General features: G+C 42.0%; 1 protein-coding gene across 2 annotated transcripts in view; it reads right to left on the bottom strand.

Moving 5' to 3' along the window:
- Positions 1–15,849: 15,849 nt before the first annotated feature.
- NAB1 (NGFI-A binding protein 1) overlaps positions 15,850–23,950 on the bottom strand; it is a 31,452-nt gene continuing 23,351 nt past the window's right edge. For both annotated transcript variants that reach the window (XM_073306188.2, XM_073306186.2), the window contains 4 exons: positions 23,186–23,296; positions 21,413–21,572; positions 18,844–18,993; positions 15,850–17,568 (listed from right to left, as the gene is read on the bottom strand). In XM_073306188.2, the coding sequence (XP_073162289.1) occupies positions 17,477–17,568; positions 18,844–18,993; positions 21,413–21,572; positions 23,186–23,296 (513 nt within the window). In that variant the 3' untranslated portion in view covers positions 15,850–17,476. The remainder of the gene's footprint in view (positions 17,569–18,843; positions 18,994–21,412; positions 21,573–23,185; positions 23,297–23,950) is intronic.

Here is a 23,950-nt window from a genome sequence, read left to right as displayed (position 1 = left end):
TTGAAAGTCAAACATCCCTGGAATGAGTGGTAATTATTCCAAAGTAATTATGTAGTGTTGGAAATGCCTTTAGGGCCTGGTCCTACAAATCCCACCATAAATAGCACTTAGTAAAATAAGTCCCAGTAGTAATAGTTGGCAGCTCCATGCCCTTATTCTACGTACACTGTGCTACATACACAGAAGATTAGCTACGTATATTCACTCTGTATATGTTTCACTGACCATAATGGAGGAAGGGGGAATATAAGCAAAGGAATGCATGCAGGTTTGTGTACCTGCTTGTTTACCACTGAAACTAACAACCAACCAAATATAAACAGTAACAGATGCACAAACACACCCTTGGACAAAGGTATTTTGGACTCCGATGGTTAGTCTCTCTCATAGTTACATGATTTTCCCCTTATTTTCTATACACCTATGACTTGCTGACAGTGCACCTATTTATAGTTTGTGAGAGAGAGAGACAGATCCAGAACTAGCCCTTTATTTTTCATACCTTACAAGAGTTACTTTTTTGGTTCCCACTTAACCTTTTTACATCAAATGTTGCATATTGATATTAATTCATTACCAAACAGAAAGCTGGCTTCACTCCTTTATAATTAGGATGATTGTGGAAACAAAAAATAAATTGCTAGATAAATGTTCTATTGACCTTACATAATGCTAGTGATGGTCTGTCACTATTTTAATAAGGCTCCGCCCCAATCCTTTGTACTGGTCCCGTTGCTCACAGACAGGAGAAAAGAGGGAATGGAAGCTCTAGTCTATTTTTTTTGTTGTTGTTTAAACAAAACTGCTATCTCATATGCACAAGAGGAGAGGCAGCACCACTTGGCAGCTTCGGATCAAGTGCATTGGCTGGAAATGCTTCTTTGTTCCTGACAAATATTTGGGGTTAAATGATGGCCCCACTGAAGTCAATGGGAAAGTTGGCATTGATTTCATCCACTGAGCATATTAGGAATACGGCAAATAGGGTAACCAGATGTCCCGATTTTACATGGACGGTCCCAATATTCCAGGCTTTTTCTTATTTAGGCACCTATTACCTCCTACCCCCTGTCCCAATTTTTCACACTTTCTATCTGGTCACCCTAATGGCAAAGTGCTTCAGCTGTATAATTTACAATGTATTTGGCAAAGGGGAGTGAATATCCTGTAGTGCAAATCCACAGTGGTGAGAGGGACCATTCCTTCCAAGGATATTTAAAAAAAAAACCTGCCATTTGGTGCAATGCGATCCTGTCCAAGTACAAAATATTTGGGCCTCAGCTTCCAAAAGTGACTAGTGATTTGGAGTGCCTATCCCAAGACACAGTAGAGGGCCTCATTTTCAAAAAGTGTTGAGCACCCAAGCTTTGAAAACAAGGCCTGTTTTGGGTGTCTCAAGTTGGGCATCCAAAAATTGAAGAACCCAAAAATCACTAGCCTTTTTGAAAATGTAGGCTTCAGTCTTCAGAAGTGTCCAGAAGGGACCAGTGATAATCTCCAGCAGATACGATTTAGCAGTATCCAGACTGGGTGAGGGGAAGCTCCATCAGAGGAAGGGAAATCTCCCTAGGTCTCCCTTAATGTGATGGCAGAACCTCCCAGAAGCCTTCTCCAGCACATGGATGTGTGAGTGTTTCAGAGTGCTTACAAATATTAAGTTTCCTTCACAATATCTCTCTGAGATAAGCAATTATTTTATACCCACTTTACAAATGAGGAAACTGAGGCACACATACATGATTAAACCAAAAAAAAAAAAAAATCACACGATGAGTCAATGGCAGAACCGCTAAGAGAACCTAGAGACCATTACTCTGCCTTTAACTACTAGATAACAAGCACATTTGTACCCTCTAATGGGTGCAAGAAAGAGTATCAGAGGTATCTTAAATTCTGAGTCCCCCCCCAAAAAATTATTTGTTTCATATCTAGTAAAAATAGTCAGACAAATTTCACATGAATACCTGAATCCAATGTTTCTAGATCTGCTTTTTATCCATTTGAAAGTGTTAAGCTGCATATGCCAATCATGAAGTGCTCACTAACACTTAATTTGCTGCTAGAATTTTAATACCAAATATTCAGGATTCCTTGTTTGCCCTGTAAAAAGTCTCTTTTCACACATCGGAAAATGAGAACAAAGCAAGTTCTATTTAGCCATAGGATTTAACCACCTATTGTAATCCTTTGTTGATTTAATCTTTTATTTTAATTAAAAGACTTATAGTTTGGTTTGCAGCTTTTTTTTCCGGCACGTAGCACAAGTTTTGCCATCTGTTGCGCAGGATTCTGCTCCGGAATGATATAGCACATCATTCCTAATTCCTCAAACATGTAATTCCCTTCAAATATTTTTGATTTCCCCCAAAATGCATATGGAAGGCTACAGGAACGTGTGCGCCAAAACCTCCGCATGGTTTAAGGAGAGCCATATGAAACACGGTCATGAAAGCCAAGAAGATAGGTACAACATTATGGTACACTTCTGACAGGGGCGCGGTTAGTAGAAAATTTTTTGTGCTATGTTTGCAACAAATCAGCTCAATCCGTTCATAGCAGTTATGTGCATACATAGGTTTGCATTAATTCCCAGGCACTTCATGGGAACAGATCACCAAAGGGATGTGGTAAATTCTCCACCCTTTCAAATCTTTAAATGGAGACTGAACAGCTTTCAGATAAAAGTTGTTCAGTTAAATGCAAGAAATACTAAGTGAAAGTCTATGGCCTGTCTTACGCAGGAAGTCAGATGAGACAATCATAATGCTCCCTTCTGACCTTAAGATCTATTACTGTACGTTCTAAGCAAGACAATACAGTTTATCTGGGGACAAATTCTGCCTACCATGTACATGGATGGGGTCCTATCTAGATAGTAGGAGTCATACATGGGCTCACATGAGCACAGAATTAACTTGAGTTTTTCTTGTACTGTCAGGCATATACTTTCACGTAGTTCAGAGGATACTTATGTAACTTGAGAGTTGCCCGCTATTATGTCTGGTGTACTAAGCCTTTGTGCATGTGGAGAGCTCAGTCTGGTCAGCATAATGCACACAGTAAAATTCCTATGGAAAGGCTTCATAAAATCCAGATAACTACTATACAAATTAAACTGGCCTAAACCATATAGGACCTGAATGACCATACCTATATCACATGCCACAAACCCACTGGTTCTTGATTCTGATGCCCTTAGAAGATAATCAGATGCATCACTTAATGCCACTGGTCAGTCCATTTACAATCCTAGAATCTAGGCCATTGTCATATCTACCCATCCCACTTTATTGCTCCAGTTTTCATCTCTATGTAACTGAGGCTGAATTTACTTAAATGTCTCCTAGCTTTCCAGTGGACTCTAATGAAGAGTAGGTCCACTTTCTCCAGGTGTCTAGACCGCCTATGATTGGTTATCATCACTTCCAGACCCAATAGTAGGAAACTGGTCATTCCTATAAGAACTTTTTCGAGATGGAACAATAAAATCAGTCGCCTCCTCCTATCTGCAGCTTCCTGGATTAATTCTCATTGGTCTTACATAAATCTCAACAATTACTACAACCAGCTACATCTTCTGCTCTCTAGCCCACCACATTCTTATACCAGCAACTTTGACTTTCTCCTACCGGTGGCATAAATTAGAGTCTCTTTTAGACCATCTCAATTACTCCCCCACCTACACTTATGGGGCAACCTGATGTGTAGCATTTGCATTCAGTATTACACATCCTTCCCCATGGTATCATAATGCTGAATAATATTACACACATATTGTATGTTTATACCACATAGATGGCTATGCAAGCCAACCACATAAACAGACGTGTGTCAAAATCCTGGTATAAAGTTATATGAACCGACTTTATATTATACTTTAAGAGGTTGCTAAATTCCTCCCACAACCGAATTTCAATAGCTAATAGCTAACTCAGTAAAAGTTATATTAAGGATCTTCTGCAATTGATGCTCGCCTCAAAATGGCCACTGAGCTATTACCCAAGATTTTCAGGTCCATCTTCCCCCCTCCTTTTTCCTACCCTTTAAATAAAAAAAAAAAAAAAAAAAATCAATCACTTTCTACCAGACAACGGAATGTTGTTAGCCCTGAATCACCTGAAAGGGAGAAAAAGCAAAGACAATTATAAAAATATGATAAAAAAAAAGAGAGAGAAAACATTGCAACACACATAAACATAAGCCAAATGTGATGGTGTGGTATACTTTAAAGCTTTTATTGCAAGTTTGGAAAGACTTCAGTATTCATTCAGGGCTCTGTGACTCAGCAATCATCCGAAATTCTTGGTAGTAAGATCTATAATTCTCCCCCCCCATCTTTTATCTATTTCTATGAAGTAACAATTCATTGTTTTTTAAGTAAAGAAAACATTTTAAAAGCTTTTTAAAGTCTTGTGCAAACTACAGCAATAGGCAACTTTTTAAAAGGGCAAATGCCTCATATAACTAAAGAATTTGCGGTGTGAAAACCTGAGCATTTGCACTATTCAAAACATTTTCTATTGTAGATCTAGGAATATACAAGGGCATCCTGCATATACTGAGGAATTTTGCATATAAGCAGCCCTGGTCTACACTACAAACTTGTGTCGGTATAGCTACGGTAATTTAGGAGTGTGCATTTTCCACACCCTTGAGCAAAGAGTTATACATTAAGTCCCAGTGTAGACAGCGCTATATTGATGGGAGGGCTTCTCCCATCAACATAGTCACCACCTCTCAGGAAGTTGAAGTACCTACGCTGATGGGAGAAGCTCTGCGATCAGCATAGGTAGCATCTTCACAAAGCAGCAGAGGTGCAGTTGCCCTACTGCAAGTCTAGACAAGCCCTAAGCATAGCAACCTGCATGGAGCTAGGAGGGAGGAGCACAGGTTGCAAAAGGGTAGAGTTTGGAGGAGGCACCAGGAAGCCAGGCTTTGTGCCTAGGGTTAGAATGGCAACCGCACCACCTCTGTAAATATTCTCTGAATAAAGAGTCCATTTGGTTTCAGGAACATGGAATACTCATGTTATTTCCCAGCACATGGCACATGAAACATTGAGTTACCCTTCTCTAGTTGTCTTAAGTTAAACTAGCATTTTTTTCCCCAAAGACCACTACGGTATACCAGTAGCTCTCAACCTTTCCAGACTACTGTACCCCTTTTCAGGAGTCTGATTTGTCTTGCATACCCCAAGTTTCACCTCACTTAAAAACTACTTGCTTACAAAATCAGACATAAAAATACAAGTATCACAACACAGTATTACTGAAAAATTGCTTACTTGCTCATTTTACTGTATAATTATAAAAGAAATCAATTGGAATATAAACATCGTACTTACATTTCAGTGTATAGTATATAGAGCAGTGTAAACCAGTCGTTGTCTGGATGAAATTTTAGTTGATACTGACTTTGTTAGTGCTTCTTATGTAGAGTGTTGTAAAACTAAGCAAATATCTAGATGCGGGGATATACCCCCTGGAAGACCCCAGTGCATCCCCAGAGGTACACATCCCCTGGTAGGGTTGCCAACTTTCTAATTGCACAAAACTGAAAACCCTTGCCCCGCCCCATCCCCAAGGCCCTGACCCACCTCTTCTCTGAGGCTTCACACCCCACTCACTCCATCCCCCCTCCCACAGTAGCTTGCTCTCCTCCACCCTCACTCACTCATTTTCACCCGGCTGGGGCAGGGTCACTGGAGGGGGTGAGGGTGTCGGCTGGGGGGTGCGGACTCTGGGGTGGGGCCGCGGATGAGGAGGTTAGGGTGTAGGAGAGGGCTCCAGGCTGGGGCCGAGGGGTTTGGAGTGTGGTAGGGGGTTCTGAGCTGGGGCAGGGGTGCAGGAGGAGGTTTGAGGTGCAGGCTCCGGGAAGGAGTTTGGGCGCAGGGGGGGCTCAGGGCTGAGGCAGGGGTGTGGGAGGGAGTTTGAGAGTGAGAGGGGGCTCAGGGCTGCAGCAAGGGGTTTTGGAGTGCAGGCTCCAGGCAGCGCTCACCTCGGGCCGCTCCCCAGAAGCAGCAACATGTCCCTCAGTTCCTAGGCAGAGGCGCGGCCAGGCAGCTCTGCACACTGCCTCCACCCGCAGGTGCTACCTCCACAGTGCCCAGTGGCATCGGATCTCAATGGGAGCTGTGGAGCTGGCACTCAGGGTGGGGTGGGGGGCAGAACGCAGAGCCCCCATGGCTGTCCCTCCGCTTATGAGACAAGGGACATGTTGCCGCTTCCAGGAAGCTGACCAGAGCTGCCAGGGTCCCTTTTTGACCAGGTGTTTCTGTCGAAAACTGTTGGCACCTGGCAACCCTAACAACTGCCGTATGCAATAACTGGGTCAGAAGAGCAAGAACATACTGCAGATAAAAATGTCACTAAGCTTCATAGACAAAAGAAATGAATAGAAGAACAAGCAGGGCATGACTTGCTTAATATCAGTTATATTAAAAGTTGAGACAACCACAGTTAACATCATGATTCAAAGCATTTTACTCACTCCTCCCAGAATTCAAGAAGGATTTACCACCTAAAAATATAAAAAATAAAAAGTTGTTTTAGCCATACACTAAAAAAAATATTCTCCAATACATAAACATGTTACAATCACATTCATACACCATGGTGAGTATCTGTACTTCTGGGCTTCTGGAGGAACCTGGCTGCTCCTCTTGCCTCACAATGCATCCGAGGCCTGTCAGTATCTGTCACAACATGCAGCGTGTCGTGTCTCACTGCTTAATCAAGCAACAAGCAAAAATGAAAAAGATTTGGATCTAATATGTGAGTGGGCTGATGTGTGCAAAAGAAATGAATATGAAGTAAAACATACTGGATGCTAAAGTAATAACCATATATATTCAAAAAAAGACTGGAACTGATCCAGGAAGGGGAGATACTAAGAATGATTCAATACAACTTTAATAAAAACAATGTAAAAGTTCCTAGCATTCCAGAATTTGTAAACAGCATAAGAAACAGCCAGCTTCTGATCTTGGTAATACTGGTATAAGTCCAGCACATGCCCACTGAAATCAATTAAATTACTTCAGGGTGGTTGTTTTTTCCTTTTTTTTTTTTTTTTTTTTTTTTTTTTTAATATAAACACCCATGTAACAGAGAATTTTAGCCATGGATCTTATGTTCTTGGGAAACTTCATGTAAGCGAGGGAAAGGTCCCACTATTGTGGGGAACTTTCCTGGCTTATACACTACCCCAGTGGATATGGCTAGTGAAAGGATCTAAGTCCTCGCTCCCATTCCCTTTACCCAGAGGCCTGCCTGACCTCTAGGACTCCCCTTCCACTCTCCTGTGTGGCTAAATCCTTGTAACCCTACAAGGCTGGGGCCCAGGATTCCTGGGGCTCAACCCCCAAACTTGTTGTGGTCACTTAGGACAGAGGCTAGTACGTCCCCACTCCAGGGTACTCTCTCTGCTCTGCACGCTTCCCTGACGCACTAATCATTACGTACAAAGCAAATACAATTTATTAAACAGCAACTAATTTTAAAAAATAAGGAAAAAATGGGAAAGGTTACAGGAAAACATTTAGCCCTGCTCTGTGGCCCGGGAAGATCACAACCAGCGTCTCTGGAATGTAAGGGAACTTCAGTCTGCTCCTCACAAGTCCCAGGCCTCCTGCTCAGGCCCTGGCTGTACTGCAGGCGTGCAGCAGGTCGGCCACTTGCTCTGGCGGTGGCCACACGCCCTCAGGAGCTAGGTGGCAGGACCCTTCTTCCCAGCATCACCCCCCTCTCACGTCAGGATTATGATCCCCCTCCAAGTCCAGCCTGCAAGGCGTCTCCCTGCACTGGTCCCTCCGCCCAGGGTCCCCCTCACTCTTCCCAGCTGCTCACCGCACCCAGCTCCAGCTCCCGCCTCAGCTCCAGGGCTGCTGCTGCTCTGCCTCCAGCACAGCTCCCTGCGTTGCTCCTCTGGCCCCTCGGCCTGCTGCTGTGGCTCTGCTCCCAGCACAGCCCTGCTCCCCTGCCTCTGCTCCCAACATGGCGCTGGCCCCTGAGCTGCTTCTCTGGCTGGCTCTGCTCTCTCCTTAGTTCAACCCCTCTGGCCAGGCAGCTCCTGATTCCCTCATTAGCCTGCCTGCCTTGTCAATCAGACTCATCTGGAGCACTGACCTCTCCCCACTGGCCCTGGGAACTGTCAGTCTCAGGATCTTGATTTCCCATCAGCCCTTCCCCCTTTCTTTTGGTACTGAGAGATGGCCAACTAAAACCCCCCTACTAAGTTTAAGTAAGGGGCCAACAGTAGCCTTACATTCATTTTGAATACAGTGATCAGGTCTGGTTTCTTATTTTTAAGATGATTTCTAACTCGGCTTTTGGGTCATGGTGAAATGAGTTGGGAAAGCACAGACATGCCTCCTTGGAATTCCTGATGGATGCTGCCTGCTATGGCACACAGCTTTGAGTTCTAACAGGAGCACTGGTAGGCTAGACATAGTTGGAGGCCCAGAAAGATGAAAATTGCAGGGCAAGCTATCTAGGGGAGAAAACAACTCTTCAAAACACACACTTTTCACATTACATTTTTTAACCCACTACAGCAGACAGCTGCTTTCAAAGGAAATGGACCATGAGAATGACAAACATGACCTGGGAAAAATAAATGAGAGACTTGCAGAAGACAAATAAAAAACCTATGCACACCAACAAACTGAGCTTTTGTTTCTTATTGCAGCCATCTACATTGGCTGTGGAAGCAAAATGGTGTGGAAGAAACCAAACTCAGTAACATGTCTGCTCAGGTTACTAATTTAGGCCCTGATCCTGTAGCTAACTCAGCCAGGGCATAAGGGTCAGCCCACACAGGGCCAATTTCAGGATCAGGACCTTAGGGCCCAAATGCATTATATTTACTTATGTGAGTAAGGCCTCCTGACATGAGTAAGGACTGCATGAACAACCCGATAGTAAACCCAATGACTCTTCATAAGAATGTGAGATCAGCCATACTGGGTCATACCAATGATCCATCTAGCACATTATATTGTTTTCCAAAAGTGGCCAACGCCAAGTATTTCAGAAGGAATGAACAAAACAGGCAGTCATTGAATGATACAACCCATTGTCCACTCCCAGCTTCCGGCAATCAGAGGCTAGGGACATCCAGAGCATGGGGTTACATCCCAGGCCATCTTGGCTAATAAGTTCATGGAAGATAGTCATTTATAGACATATCTACAAGAATTCATTTTTGAACTCTGTTAGTTTTGGCCTTCACAGCTTTGGCAATAAGTTCCACAAGTTGACTGGGAGTTGAAATCTGTTCTAGAAAGATTAGAGCTGATGCAATTTAAATTAATGTCCAATCTCAAGAAAAAGGACCTAACTTCTAAGATTTAGATAAGCCACAATACTAACAAAAAAGGTCAATTTTGTGGAAAGATAACTGGAACTGGTAGAAATCCAAGTAAGGTAGAGGAGTACAGGAATGTTACGAGAATCAGCAAATAAGGGACTGCTGAATCCCCGTTCCACTGTGTAGCTGAGGACAAAACTTGTCTTCTTCCTAACTATTTGAGAATGCCTATAATATTCTGTGTGGATTTCATGAAAGCAGTTTAATTTTATTTGCTTTTCAGTGGTTGAGACATTTTGTACATCCTCCCCTTTGCAGATACACTATGTGCCTAACAACTCTCTGGTTATACAGTAACAATGATCAGTAATTTTAAAAACACCTTGAACACCTAAGAGAATCCCCCCCCACATTAATATTTTGTAATTGGGGTTCATGTCTATGCATCTTTTTCAAGGGCAACTGTATTCAACCCACAAGCTCTCTCAATAGCCATTTTGTGTCTCTTGTAAAACATCCATCCCAAACGCAGGGAATGATGAGATTCCACCTACGTACTCACCACTGAGTATCATCCTACGTACTCATGCCTGAGTGACCTATCTGTCAGTGCATACAACAGTAATAGGAGAAAGGCCTAGCTTGCTTAGGATTCTGTGGGTGTTTAACATGGCACTTTTTAAGCAGCTAAACACAAATTTATGATGTGTAAACTTTTAATGGCATATAGATGAGTCATTACAGGGTTTCAAAATGCGTAACTATGATGCACATTCTAATTCAGCTCATCACCAGTGGCTTCCTGCTAATTTGTTTGGTTTACCAGGCTGTGCACAAACCTTGGAAATCCCTGCCATGTCCTATGATGAAAAATATTCCTTGCCTTTGCATTCTTGATATGGTTTGTGAAGAGTCAGGATTTTCCTATTCTTTTTGGCAGTGATTTTTCACTGACAACTTGTGATTTTTATGATCCAATAGTGCTGTATTCTTGCAGCATTTGGTTACAGTTGAAAAATAAGAAACAAAAGCTCAGTCTGATTGTCTGCATAGGTTTTTCCAAGGTGCTTATTTATAATTTTTCTAAATAGCATAGAGAACAAAGCCATCCAGAATCCCTGAGGTAATCAGAAATTAACTGTCTATGCATAGGTTTTAAAGCTACAGTAGGAATTCATAATTGCTCATAAGTAGATACTAAATATTTAGGAAAGCAAACATGATAATTAAATAAGAGCTGGTGACAATGATTTAAATTAAATTGGTCTAGGCTAAGATACAAGAGGCCAGTGTTCACCTTCACTTACATGTGTGTCTTCTGATTGGCTGCTGTGGGGCTGTACAATCATGTATGTCACCCAGTGTACTATGTACCACATCATATTGTAGTAGATGATAGACTTCACAAACTCATATTTTGAAGACCCTGGAATTGTCTTTTTAAGAGAAGCAAAAACATCAAATATTTTGGTATCAAAGCATCAGCTCCTGGGAAAGCAGTATCCTTCACACAGGACATGTTTGATGGGGTAACTATACAAAAACCAAAAAGCCAGTACAGATATGGGAGGTTTTGTTAGTTTGTCTGTCTACAAACTAGATGGCTCAAGGTTTTGGCAATAGTCTAGGTTAAGGGTTCTCAAGCTCCGGAGCATGGACCACATCTTACTAGAGAGATTGTCCCATGGGCCACCGGCAATTTGCAAGCGCACAACACTCCCATGGAAGCTGACACAGTTGCTTACCAACTCTAATGACCACTGGTTGAGATCCGCAGGTCTAAGTCACTGCTTGCTTCACTTGGTTCAAATACAACCTAGCGTAGGAACTAGTGGAAGTTTTTGCCATATTATGAGTCTTTGATGGCTTTCATGAGCAAGAGTAGGGGACACAGTATTGCTCCAAGCAGATAGGAGGACACCTCCCAAAAAACACAGCAAAAAGATGCTAATAGTTTCAGGAGACAAAACAAAGATTGAAGGGACACAGAAAGTACACTGACTTCCAGTAGCAACTTCCACCAGGTCAGGATTAAGACTCATAAACAGGGCTGCACAGGAAAGCTTCCCTTGGAGAATACTCATTCTACTCCTTAACTATTCATTTGCTTTTTTTCTGCATTGGTTAGGTTAGGGATCCCTGAGAGCATACCTTATGAAGGAAACAATTAGGAATCTACATTCTTTCCCCTCCAAAAGGACTTGACAATAGTCATCTTTAATATTCTTTTCCTTCTCTGCCCACAGAGTTCTTTTTCATGGTGGTGTGTAGGTGTATGTGAAGATTTTATCCTTTCCCCACTGAATCACCACAGCATGCCATCTTTTCAATCCTTCTGCAGAGCAGAATGGAAGCAAACATTATTTCTCTTTATTTTCCTGGTAAGAAAATAGACAGATCAGCAGTGCAGTCTAGCTGGAGCCTAGCTAATGATGGAGAAAAGACTAGTACTGTATCTCCCAATCAATGTAAGGAGTGTTGCCTAAAGGAAGAATTAAAGGTTAGTCCTTCTCTATAGCTTAAGCCATCAAGTGAACCTACCAGCTTCTTTCTGCTTATTGGCTACATTAAGCTCCAGTCAACCCTTCTGTGCCTAGTTTAAGAAATGCACAGGTGCTGCAAGACCCAATCAGCTGATGCAATACAGGTCTTCCTGCTTTATCAAAGCCCTGCTGCAGTAGCCATCCCAACCTAATTCTCGATCAGACCTTGTGAGTGTCTCTTAGGTTTAACCCTCATATAAGGAACAGGAAACATTTGTATCTCAGGGATTCCATTCCATGCATGTCAGTCCCACCCTTCCTATAAGCATTTTTAAAAAGCATTATCATGCCATGCAGCTGATAACAATGAGTAAAAGAAAGAATTGCTTCTATAGTCACAGTGGCACCTTTTATTCTGATTTTAGCTGAATGCTGAAATATCCCATAATAGCCAGCTATGAAGAAAGGGCCAGATTCCAAAACCAATCTCCAGTTTAGTAACCTTACTCCATGAGCAGTCCCACTAAGCTCAGTGAAACTACTCATGGAGTAAAATACTATTCAGTGTGAGTAAGGGTAGCAGAATGTAGCCAAAATGCTTACTAATTCCCAGATCATTATGTTAACAAACATGTGGCTTTTAACCCTGGGTCACCAGAAAACTTCTCAGCACTGGGAACTATTTCTGGAGCAGCTGCTCTATTACGAGCTTTCTTTATTTTTAAAAGGTGACGGAAATGAGGCTTTGCAGTTAAAAGTTTATAGTCATTATGAATAAAATTGTGTTTGGATCCTCTTCCCTCAAGCCACATAAATTGCCTATTCAGAACCTCAGTGATAAGGAAACAGCACTTTAAGCAGGTGGCCAATAACCAAAGTTTACATTACAATGACTTTGTTGCCTGCACCAGGATAGTCACATCCTGGAATGTATGTTGATTGTTAAATAAACACCAGCAGCTAGGCTACAGTGGTAGGTGGTTGGTTTTGTTTTGTTTTTTAAACATTTTATTGTTTTCAAATGTAGTACCTTCCAGTTGCGGGTCTTGAAGCACTTTTATAAACAATGTTAAGTTTCTCAACACTTCTGAGATGCTTTAGATATATTAACCCCATTACCAACAGAGGAACAAGAGGTTAAGGACCTACCCAAGGTCACACCTGCAGTTCATGAGAGAAGAGGAAATATAATCTAGATTTCCTGACTTTCAGATCTGAGCTTTAGCTACTAGGCCAGGCTTCTTAGCAAGGGGAAAAGAGTACATCTAATGACTGGTGTGCGCATTAAAAATAACCAAACACCATGAATAAACTGCCTGGTTAACTTCTCAGTCCCACTGTCCTCCTCATTCATAACAACCTCCCACTTGTTTGTATGTTGTCTAGATTGTGAGCTTCTGGAGGTAGCACTTGCCTTCCTCTGTCTGTAATGAGCCTAGCAGTACTAAATTAATGGTGAAGCATGTGCTCCTTCCAAGCTTTCCACATTCATGGATAAGGATAGGGTGGAAGAATATTATATTTAGTCCTTGGCAGTCATTCTCCTCCTCCTCCTTATTTTCTCCATTCTCAGGGCCATTGTTTTGTTTTGTTTAGTGGGAGGAGGTGAAGGAGGGTGTTTTCCTCCCTGAATCCATCTGACCAGTTCTGTTTTGAAATGCTCCTCTCTGCTCTGACTTGCACCTGATTTCTTGTTCTATACCAGTGGTTTTCAACCTTTTTTTCATTTGCAGACCCCTTTGGAAATCTTAGACTGTCTGCAGACCACTAGGGATCTACAGGCCAGGGGTGCCGGAACAGGGAGGGCCAAAGGCTCATGACCCTCCCACTTTTGAAAGTGGATGGGCCTGGCCCCCCTGCTTTTTTTCTGCCCGAGGCCCCATCCCCCCCGCCAGGCCCAGGTAAGAACAAGCCCAGGGAGCTCAGACAGCTGTGGGGAGCCACGGACTTTCCATCTGTCTGGGGTAAGGGTGGGTCCCAAGTGCAGCCCCCAGCCCATGTCCCCATCCCCCAGGCTCTCCACCCAGGATAGATGGAGGGTCTGCGGCTCCCACCATGGTCTGGCTGTGGCTCTTAAACCTCCAAGGCCCTGCCCCCAGGCCAGACTGGAAGCCGGTTCTGGGTAAGAGCCTCGCAGGCAGCTTGGACCCTCCACCTGTCCTGGGGGATGGGGACATAGACCAAGAGCTCCTCCCCTACCCCCAGGGCAGGTGGAGAGGCAGAACCGGGGCATTGTGGCCCTGCACTTTTAAGAAGAATCTGTCACCCCTGCCAGACCACAGGCTGAAAACTCTCAGCTGTGGTGCCTTTCTGTTTTTATATTTCTATGCTTTAGTCTTCTACCTAGCTTGTTCCTCTTCTCTCAGTCCTCCTATCCCTGAACCTACTCCCCCTTTCCTGTGTCAACCCTATATCTCACCCAACCTCCCACTTAGTCTCTTCCCAGAAACAGGCTTCTTTTCAGAAAGTGAGGTGAAGTGTGGCTGCTGACCCAGGCACCTGCTGACAGTGGCAGAATGGCTGAGTGGGATAAAGACTTACCACTTGAAGTGCTAGCCAAGGCCACAGTCCCTACTTCCACGTGGCTCTAGTCTAACAACAGATGGGACAGCTGGCTTGAGATCTCTCTCAGAGTTGTGTGTGCATGGAGGGAGAGGAGAGAAGGACAGGGTGGCCACATAGGGCAGACTGTGTTGCAAGACCCCTGTGCCACACATGCATGCAGCTGGCCTGTTGGCAATTTGACTTGCCCAGGTGACTGAGGCCTGTGGAGTTTACAGCAAATGAAAGAACTCTATTCTAAAGACATCCAGGGCATTCCCTGTTTTCGGAGTCACGGTGCCAACCTTTAAAGAGGATTAAAGTACATGAGCAGAACTACACAGGGGAGAGGCTTCTGCCAGCAACTGTGGCACTTGAAGCGTCTCCTTCTCCCTCACTGCAGGTTTCTGGACGACTCCTCTTCCAGGAAAAGTAACCCCTCGTTTTGGAAAAAAAGGAAAATAGGAAGAAAAACAAGAGGGGGAGGGGGGGAGAAAGTTGTCCTGGTGAAATTTATTTTTAAGCAACTAACAAGTGCATAAGAACAGGCATCATTTGCCAGGCTGGACTTTGGTCAAAAAGTACCCTGGGGGGAGCCAGAATCCATCAATTCCCCACAGCCAGTAGGCTGAGTAAACCTTCCCCTATACCTGCAATGGTGCCTCTTCTTCATCAGCAGCCCAATAGGGTACCCACTCATAAGCCCAGCCCATCTCTCCTCAGAGGGGACTGCTGTCAGCCAAGACTCCCTGCCTTGGAAAAAATGAGTGATAGACTATTTGCCATTATCAAGTGTATGAGGGATCTGGGAACATCTTAAATAGTTTTGTACCCAGGAAGTTAAAACTATTACACAGCTGCACACTGAACATGATAAAAAGTGCCTCATGTATTGGGAATGACATGGTCCATTGGATTATAAACCAAAATACCATCCTAGAGCTAACCCACTGATGACAACTTAATCATACTGTATTTACAAACTCAAAATAAAAATATCTATTATATACTTTAATTTTAGTAAATTTAATACATTAGTGTTTACAAAATAAATGTTGTATTCTAATGAAACCATGATGAATGAAATGAGCTATTTTGCCCTCCACCTGCTGTAAACCAGACCAGTAAACTCTTAATATATTTAAGAGCTTCATGTGGTCCAGCAGAGATTTTGGTCATGTTAGATGTTGACAAAACAAAACAAAAACCAGAAGGAAGTTTCCTGAATCTTTAAAAACTTGTTGCTTGTTAAATTCTATTACTAAACTTGTACAATTCAAGGCTTTACAAGCTTCCAAACTGTAATACTGTACACGAAACTACCCAGATACAAACCAGTGCCATGACTAACATAACGAACGGAAGAAACATACTCACTACCCATTCTATTATCTCTCAACATAAAGGAGCAAATATAACACCACATTCAACCTCTTATTTCTAGCAATGAAGTTGCAAATTCCACTCAAAGTAAGTTTCTTCAGTAGTGAGACAGTACAATACAATTCAAGAAACATTTAAAAAACTCAAACGTTTTAATAGTATAAAAAGTTGTTTACTGGTGTTTCTACTATAAAGCTTTGTTCCACAAATCAAAAGTGATAAAATAATTAAACATGTTTACAGTGATCAGAGACTGCAGTGTAGACATTCCAGCTCACATTTTGTTGACAATTTCAGTACAACGTACATTCTGATTGAATAATCATTACATATCTAGGACACAGCAAAAGTGCACACCTCACTGCGGAAGTTTATCCATTACTTGGTGACTTACTTCCCCGCCTCAGAGAGCACTGTGGGTAAAAATTATATTCAAAACTAAGGTGTATAGCTATTTTGACTGCAGAGATGCAACTATACAATAGGAGTTACACTGACATTATGGATGTCTACACACACACACACCCCACATTAAATACCAAAATCCCTAAGTTATAAGCTAATTCCTTGTCTTTAGACAAAATGGCATCTGCAAAAATGAAAAACATACAAAAAAAAGAGTCAAATAAATAACGAATACAGATGTTAATTAACATATACAAAGGAACATATTGGCATACTGTCTGCAGTATATGGTATACTCATAGAATCACGTGGGTTGGGAAGCACCTCATAATGGGTCATTTACAAGTAACGTATCCCCTTCCCCCTATTCTCTGTTATTTTATTGTTCCTGGATATTGAATATAACCTTTTGAATACTGATGCATGAATCCTGCATTTTCCATCTTTGCCACACTTGTGATGCATTTTGTCTTTAACATCCACAGAGAACTTCAAAATATTCTAAGTGTCTGAAGCACAACTTTTGCCATCCTGTCCATAATGTCTAGTGTTCTGAGTTCCCTCCCATATGAGAGCATAGGAGCCCTGGCTTAGCTACACAGTGTCTGAAATGATTGTTCTGTCTAATGAAATTGGAGCCAATAAGTAGGATGCTCCCATATTCTGGCTAATATTTTCCTATTCACCATTCCCATGTAGTGGATAGGTATATACTGTAAATGTATTACACATAGGCTGCTGAAACCATTAAAATAACATTAATAAGTGTCAAATGTGTCTGCTATAATACAGGATCAGCTTTATCAAATGCTATATCCACATAACATTTTAAACCATGAAATATTTTATGCATTTGCTATTTTTTCCTACAAATACCATTGCAAACTTGCTGTTAGTTGTGTCACTCTAGGTTTTCTTACACTTTCTCCAAGGATTTTTAACTCAAATGTATAACAATCATATCTATGCTAGATACATGTAAAGTAGACATTGAAATTTCAAGTAAAATGAACTGTAGCCACATCTACTGGACTCCATACGTGTCCCAACATCTAGATTTACTTTGATAAGTTATACAAATACATAATACATTCTTAAATAAAGGAGGCTCACAATATTAATTTGTGAACCTTTCCACATTATAAAACCACTTTAAAGGAACATGTATCCACCTGTATTACTGTTTTGGATTGCAAAGTCTCTTGTTTTTCAGTCTCCACAGACTGCTGTACCAGTTCTTAGGCTTTGGCTATGAAATCTCTTATTTGAATGAGGCAACACTGGTTATTAAGGCTTGTTTGTTCTCTTCTAAAGATGTATTCTTTATTCTGATGCCATTTTCCAGAGTAGGATGACTATCTTGTATCTTCAGGTTCTGTTTTTATGACCTTCCTTTCTATGTTGTTAAAAGCTGAGTGAGGAAAGTCTTTTAAAATACCAAGGCCTTCTGCAAACAAAAAAAAAAAAAAAAAAAGGGGGGGGGGGAGGAGGAGAAGAAGAGGAGCTGTTAAATACTGTGTCGAAATAAATGTCTTCTGTTTTTGCCCACTGAACTACATGGGTGCTGATGACATATCAACATTCACAGAAGACAAGATTCTGCCCCACCCTCCTCCCAAGGCATATGAGCCCTGAACTATGTCAGAACCACCACAGTTCCACAATCACTTCTCTGTAACCCCCCATTCAACAGGAAGCAGAGCTCAGCAATACTGCTCTCTGCATGAGCATGTGGAATATTCCTGGATGTGGGAAGACCATGGACTAGAAGGTTCTCCAACCACACAGACCCTTGTTACAGGCAGCAGGTTGCAATAGGGAGGGGTTAGGATAGGCATGGATAGGATACACACAGCATTCTGCCAAGTGCTCAGACAGCACAATAGTCTCAAGAGGAACCGCTACCATACACCCACCCTTGAGACATCTCATTATTATTCCTCAACCTTGAGGAAGAAGAGTCTCAAGACTGCTCTTAATATTATGCCAATGCACCAGTTTTATATGTAAAATGCTTTGCCAAAAAACACAGGCATCCAATTCAGACTTCATAGTGGAAGAAATATTCTTAATAGCATTTGAGATTTTTCTCTGTATGCCTGCGTTAAACCACAGGAGAAACAGTGACCATAAGTCACTGCATAGAAAGGCTAGCAGAAGCACTTAAAAGCCAAGTCTACAGAGTCAAAACAACAGAAACTCTGCTGTGGCTGAACCAGGTTCTAAAATGGTTTGGTCCAACCCAGATAGATGGGGCTAAATCTTTATAAACAGAGCTGAAGGCACCTTTTCAAAAAGTCTGTTTGTAATATCATTTGGTCCCACTCACACAGACTGAGCCAGATCATGTTACAATCATGTTCCGCCACAAGAGAGCTCAACAGCAGTTGTTCTGCTGGGCTGTTTTGTCTGTGTAGATGGGTCCCAAGACTCCTGCCTTATGTGTGAATAGTTATTGCATCTCCTGCCCAAAGCATAACTGAAAACATGGCAATACTTAAATCTCTCATCAAATGTTCAGTATGTTTCTAGATTAACAAGTCATTCAGAGGTTTCAGTTGCAGCTTGGTTTCAAGGTATCAATCTGCAGACGGTGTCTAGGAACTAAATTCTTCTTTGAAAGGGATAAGTAGGTGTGTGGCTCCCCACAAACTTTCTGAAAGCCACCTGTCAAAGGATGTTACGGGGCAGCTTGAGGTGCTTTACAATGGATAACACTTACCTGAGGGCAGAGACTTTGCCTCCCCACTGGAGTAAAGTCGGATCAGGTCACTGCACAGAGGCTTTCCTACGTGCTGCTCTCCGTCTAGCGAAATGTGTTGCAACTGTCTATTTTGCAGATTTGACATTCGGAGATTCAGGGGCCTCTCACCTGAAAGAGGTCAATACTGAAATATTCAGTATTGAGTATGAATCAAAGCAATGCTAGAAATCAAAATTAAGGCTAAAAAAAGGACACCACCATTTGATCAGTGAAAAACATTCTAGATTTCAACCATGCAGGAGAGATTTCTAGTATGTAAAATGCTGATTTGCAGATGACCTTTCTTCCTCTCCAGGCTGCTAGTGCTGCTACAGATTGGTATGGCTGAGCATCAATCCCTCATTTTCCTCAAACACACGTCAAGATCCAACTTCCCCTTCCATGCTGAGCTTTGTTAGTCACAGAATTTAAGGCCACAAGGTACCACCAACTCATCTAATCTGACCTCCTGCATACCACAGGCCAACACCACACTAAAGCTAACAATCAAAGTTAGACCAAAGTATTACAGCCCACAGGTGGCTTGACTATCATGTGCCACAGCAGAAAATAGGAGAGACCAAAGTGCCCAATGCCCAAGGCTCCTGCAGCGGCCGGGAAACAATTGAGACACACCCAGATGGCAAGTGACCCTCACCCACATGCTACAGAGGAACTGAAAACCCCCAAGAAGGCCACTGCTAATCTGAGGGGGGAAATTACTTCCCAACCCCACATATGGCACTTGGTCACACCCTTAGCATGTGAGCAAGAAACAGCCAGTCAAGAACCTGAGGGAAACCACGTGAGGGTTCAACAAGCCTGCTACGTTGTGACTCTGTTTAAATCTTCACAGCTGTACTCTCTTTACATGGCATTCTTCTGAAAATTATTGGTCCAAAACTCACAAAAAAGCTGTGTAATTTGTAATGTCACTTAAGAAATAGTTCCTTCACTTCCCCTTCTACTCTCTCTCTTTTTTTAATCCTTACCTCCTTAAATATTATGTTCTTGTTCTAAAAAGAAAAAGACCTTTTTATATATTATATTTTGCTACATTACTAATATTTAATTTCATTTCACAGTAAAAACATCATTTAAAGCAAAACAAACCCTCTCACGTTCTAAACGTAACACAGACACAAGAATCCAATCTAATCCTCCTTCCAACAAAAAGCCTCTGGACACGCTATGGGGATTACCATGGGACCCTTTTAGAACACTAAAGACTGTCAGCTGTAATTAAAATGTTCTTAATTCTTGGGGATTGATGTAACCAGCTCCCCATCTTTTGGTCAACTATTGTGAACAGAGATAGTTAGCTGGAAGTGATACCCACCAAGTCACCAGCTTTACCTTCTAGGTTAGTAAGCAAAAGAGTAAAAGTCTTCTTCCTGGGAAAGGGCCTTCTGTATCTCTGCCAGAGACCCAGAGGATCCCTTCCCTCTCCCATACACTACTTCTCTGAAAACATCATAGCTCAAGCAGAGTACTAGGATTCCTTGTGAATGCTATGCCCCTCCTTAAAAATCAGCTGGAGTAGTCACTGTGAGATGCCCCTGCAGCACCCCCTGGATGAGGTGCAAGAGACTGATGAGGTGAGATGAGGTGCAAGGTGCATGAGGGAACAAGACTGCAGTACAGCTCTCCTGCATGGCAGTACACTGAACCACAGTTTCTTGCCTACTTGTAAAGTTTTAAATAGAGGTAATCCAAGGGCCAAATTCTGGCCCCGGTTACAAAAGTCTACATACAGAACATCTCCACTGAAGTCAATGGGGTTTCCCCAGAGTTACTGAGCAGAATCTGGCTCTATCTCTGGTTGTATCATTTAAACCAGTGGTTCTCAAACTTTCCAGACTACTGTACCCCTTCCAGGAGCCTAATTTGTCTTGTGTACCCCCAAGTTTCACTTCACTTAAAAACTATTTGCCTACAAAATGAGACCTAAAAATACAAAGAAGTGTCGCAGCACACTATTACTGAAAATTGCTTACTCTCTCATTTTTACCATATAATTATAAAATAAACTGATTGGAATATACATTTTGTACCTACACTTTTGTGTGATACTTGAGCCTGTTTTTCACTTGTGAGCCTCGTCTGAAGCTGGAGTCCTGGGGGTGGCAGGGCTGAAGCTGAAACCCAAGCCCTGCTGCCGAAGCATGTAACTTAGCTTTGCAGGGCCCCCTATGGCATAGGGCCTCGGGCAACTGCCCTGCTTGCCACCCCCTAAGACCAGCCCTGAACTTGTGATCCCTCAAAACCTATCCCATGACCCTCCTGGGAGTCGCAACCCCCAGGTTGAGAAACACTGATCTAGATGAGTTGACTACCCCCTGCAATACCCCTGCATACCCCCATGCACCTGTAGTTGAGAAACACTGATTGTGACTGTAAGTTCTTCCAGGCAGGGATCTTGTCTTTACTTACCTGCTTAGCATCCTCCACACTGCTGAAGCTATATGAATAACATCAGTACTAACAATGTTTGCATAACACCAGACAAATTGGATGGCAGCAATATCATGCCTGGAAGCTACTATACCTTGTCCATCCACATTATCTAACGTCACGCCATTGGGGCTGTGCTCTTCTGAGCTTTGTCTGTAGTACCCTGTGGAAAGGCGTCTCTCTGAGTGTTGCAGTCTCTCTAACCCTGCTTGGTTACAAAGAAACTCCATCTGTTTGGCCATCATCTTTTCAGACTGCAAATAAAGCAAGAATATATATGGATGTCGCTCTACAGGAAAAAAATAATACCAGCAGGTAATCAAGCAAGCAGTCTAGATATAGTTCTTTGTTGGCTCATATGTACACTTGTGCTTTACAGCAACCTCAAAACTATCAAGCAAACAAAATATTTCTGCAGCCACTAAAGCTATGGAAGACAGTGTCATTCAAAGTGCATAAAAACATGTGTTCTGTTTTAGCCAGTCAACGTGATATTTCTTAGTTCTTACCTGAGGAGAACAAACTTTCTGTACTTTAGGACTGCAGTCTATACTTACAGAAATTCCCAAATGCAAGATCTGTCTCTTACTTATCAAATTTAGCCCTATTGGAATAAATGGCTCTACAAAATATTCCAAGAGCAATGGCAACATCTGCTAAAAACTTATGCCAAGATTTTACCAGACATCTTGGAGTCTTTATTTTAGGAAACAACAGTACACAAGTTTAAAAATCTGCCATTGTGAAAGTGTAGGATGACAGTATGTTTGTGGGGGATAAAGGTGTGAAATGTCTGTCTAGAAGATGAAGAAGACCTATACACCTCGAGAGAGTGAAATTAAACAATGTGGAGCAAAGTGGGAGGGAATGATGTATAAATGTTTGTCATCAACTTTAGTGCCAAGAGAATTTTAACTTTCAAAATGATCATGTTCCCAAGGCTATGACTAAACATCGTATGAAAATAAAAATAAAAAAAAAAAAATCACCAGTTAAAAAAATGTCCATTTCAAAGAGCCACACAGAAGCATACAAATAGAAAGGGAAGCAAAAATATGTAGAATTAGCATCCATGGATGCTAGCAAACTGTGAAGTTCATTGATTTCTCTTTGTATTTTATAAGTGTCACCATTACTACTTGTCTCTATTAAAAAAGAAAGAGCTGATTCTTGCAAGGGGCTGAGCGTCTCTTGGGAGATGTGAAGTGACCTCAACTCCCACTGACATCTGTGTGCTCAGAAGATAACACAACAAATTAGCTGACAGTGTAAAAGAGAAGACCACGTCCTAGGTTCTCCAGGAAACTGATGACATTTAGAGCAGGGAAGGAACCTGTTCTGTGTTTCTCCTATAGAACAGGATGACCTCTAAAGTGGTCTGAGTAAATATAGAACCTTGACTTTAGGTCTCGGCACATAGGTAAAGGGAGAAACAATTTTTTAACAGTTTACTTTCAAGTGTATTTTAATCGATGGTCTACCTGGGGATTCTGTTAATATTTTACAAACAGAAACATTACTTTTACTTTTAAAAGGGTTTCACTTCTATGCGGCACGTACTGTAATGTCAGTATCGCGTTCGTTCCCAACAGTAGATGGTGCATTCGTTCTCTTGTCTCAAGCCTAGAAGGTGAGATCCTTACTTCCTTGCAATGAATGAAGACAAAACTATAGAGTGTCATAACAGCTCAAGAGTTAAACCCATATTAGCAGTGGTATTATCTCAGCTAGCCCAGGTGATCTTTGAGAAATGAAGGTAATGATTTTAGTCATCAAAATATTATACAAAAATCAGCCTAGAAAGCAACTGTTACTATTCTGGACAGCATCTCAGTAGAAACCTGATAGTTTCATGTGGTTTGTTTACCTGGGAATTAAGAGCTGCCAAATCTTCACTTTTGCCTTTCGCCAAGGCAAGTGGTACTTTCTCGTGTTGATAAAGTGTTTGGACTGTGTCCTGGAAATCAGGAAAACCATCCTGTTGAGCAAAAACAAACAGGGCATATGATTTTGTTTTGCTTTTAAAGAAAAAGCAATGTATCATGTGACTTAAAAGAGAATATTCTTTAACTCCGGTGAAAAACCTGAACTGGGATTTAAGACCCTGAAACAAGTTAACCAAACTATGCTTCAGCAGTGCAAGATACTGCAGCAAATACGATCTGGCTCATACCACTTGCAGATCAGAGGCTTGTGCCACGCCTAACACATCCAGGTATAAATCCAGAGTAATGCCATTGACTTCAATGGAGTTATTCTGGAGCTGAGACAGTATAACAGAGCAGAATTAGGCCCAGTATTTTGTGGTTTTCTTTTGGATTTAGCAGCTTGGGTTTTTTGGATTTTTTAAAGAAATCAATGTTATAAATGCAGACTGTTGCTCTAACTTTGACCATTTGCATCTGTAGCATCCATGAGGCTTGCCGTACATGCAGACTAAGACCTTGAGACTGATCTTAGATACACAGTAGTAGAATTTAGTAACTTAGAAAACTGGGCAAACCACCACAAAATTCAACATGCTGCAAAGACACACAAACTATACTGGTCTCACTGTAAAATGGTAGTGGCTTATCTTTACAAGTTCTCTGCATGGCAAGCTGCCCACTGAAAAGCAAAGTAGCATGGACTT

The sequence above is a fragment of the Lepidochelys kempii genome, chromosome 11 (genome assembly GCF_965140285.1).
Source record: "Lepidochelys kempii isolate rLepKem1 chromosome 11, rLepKem1.hap1, whole genome shotgun sequence".
NCBI classification, from domain to species: Eukaryota; Metazoa; Chordata; order Testudines; family Cheloniidae; genus Lepidochelys; species Lepidochelys kempii.
The sequence above is the reverse complement of the archived record's forward strand: the minus strand, read 5'-3'. Positions and strand labels throughout refer to the sequence as shown.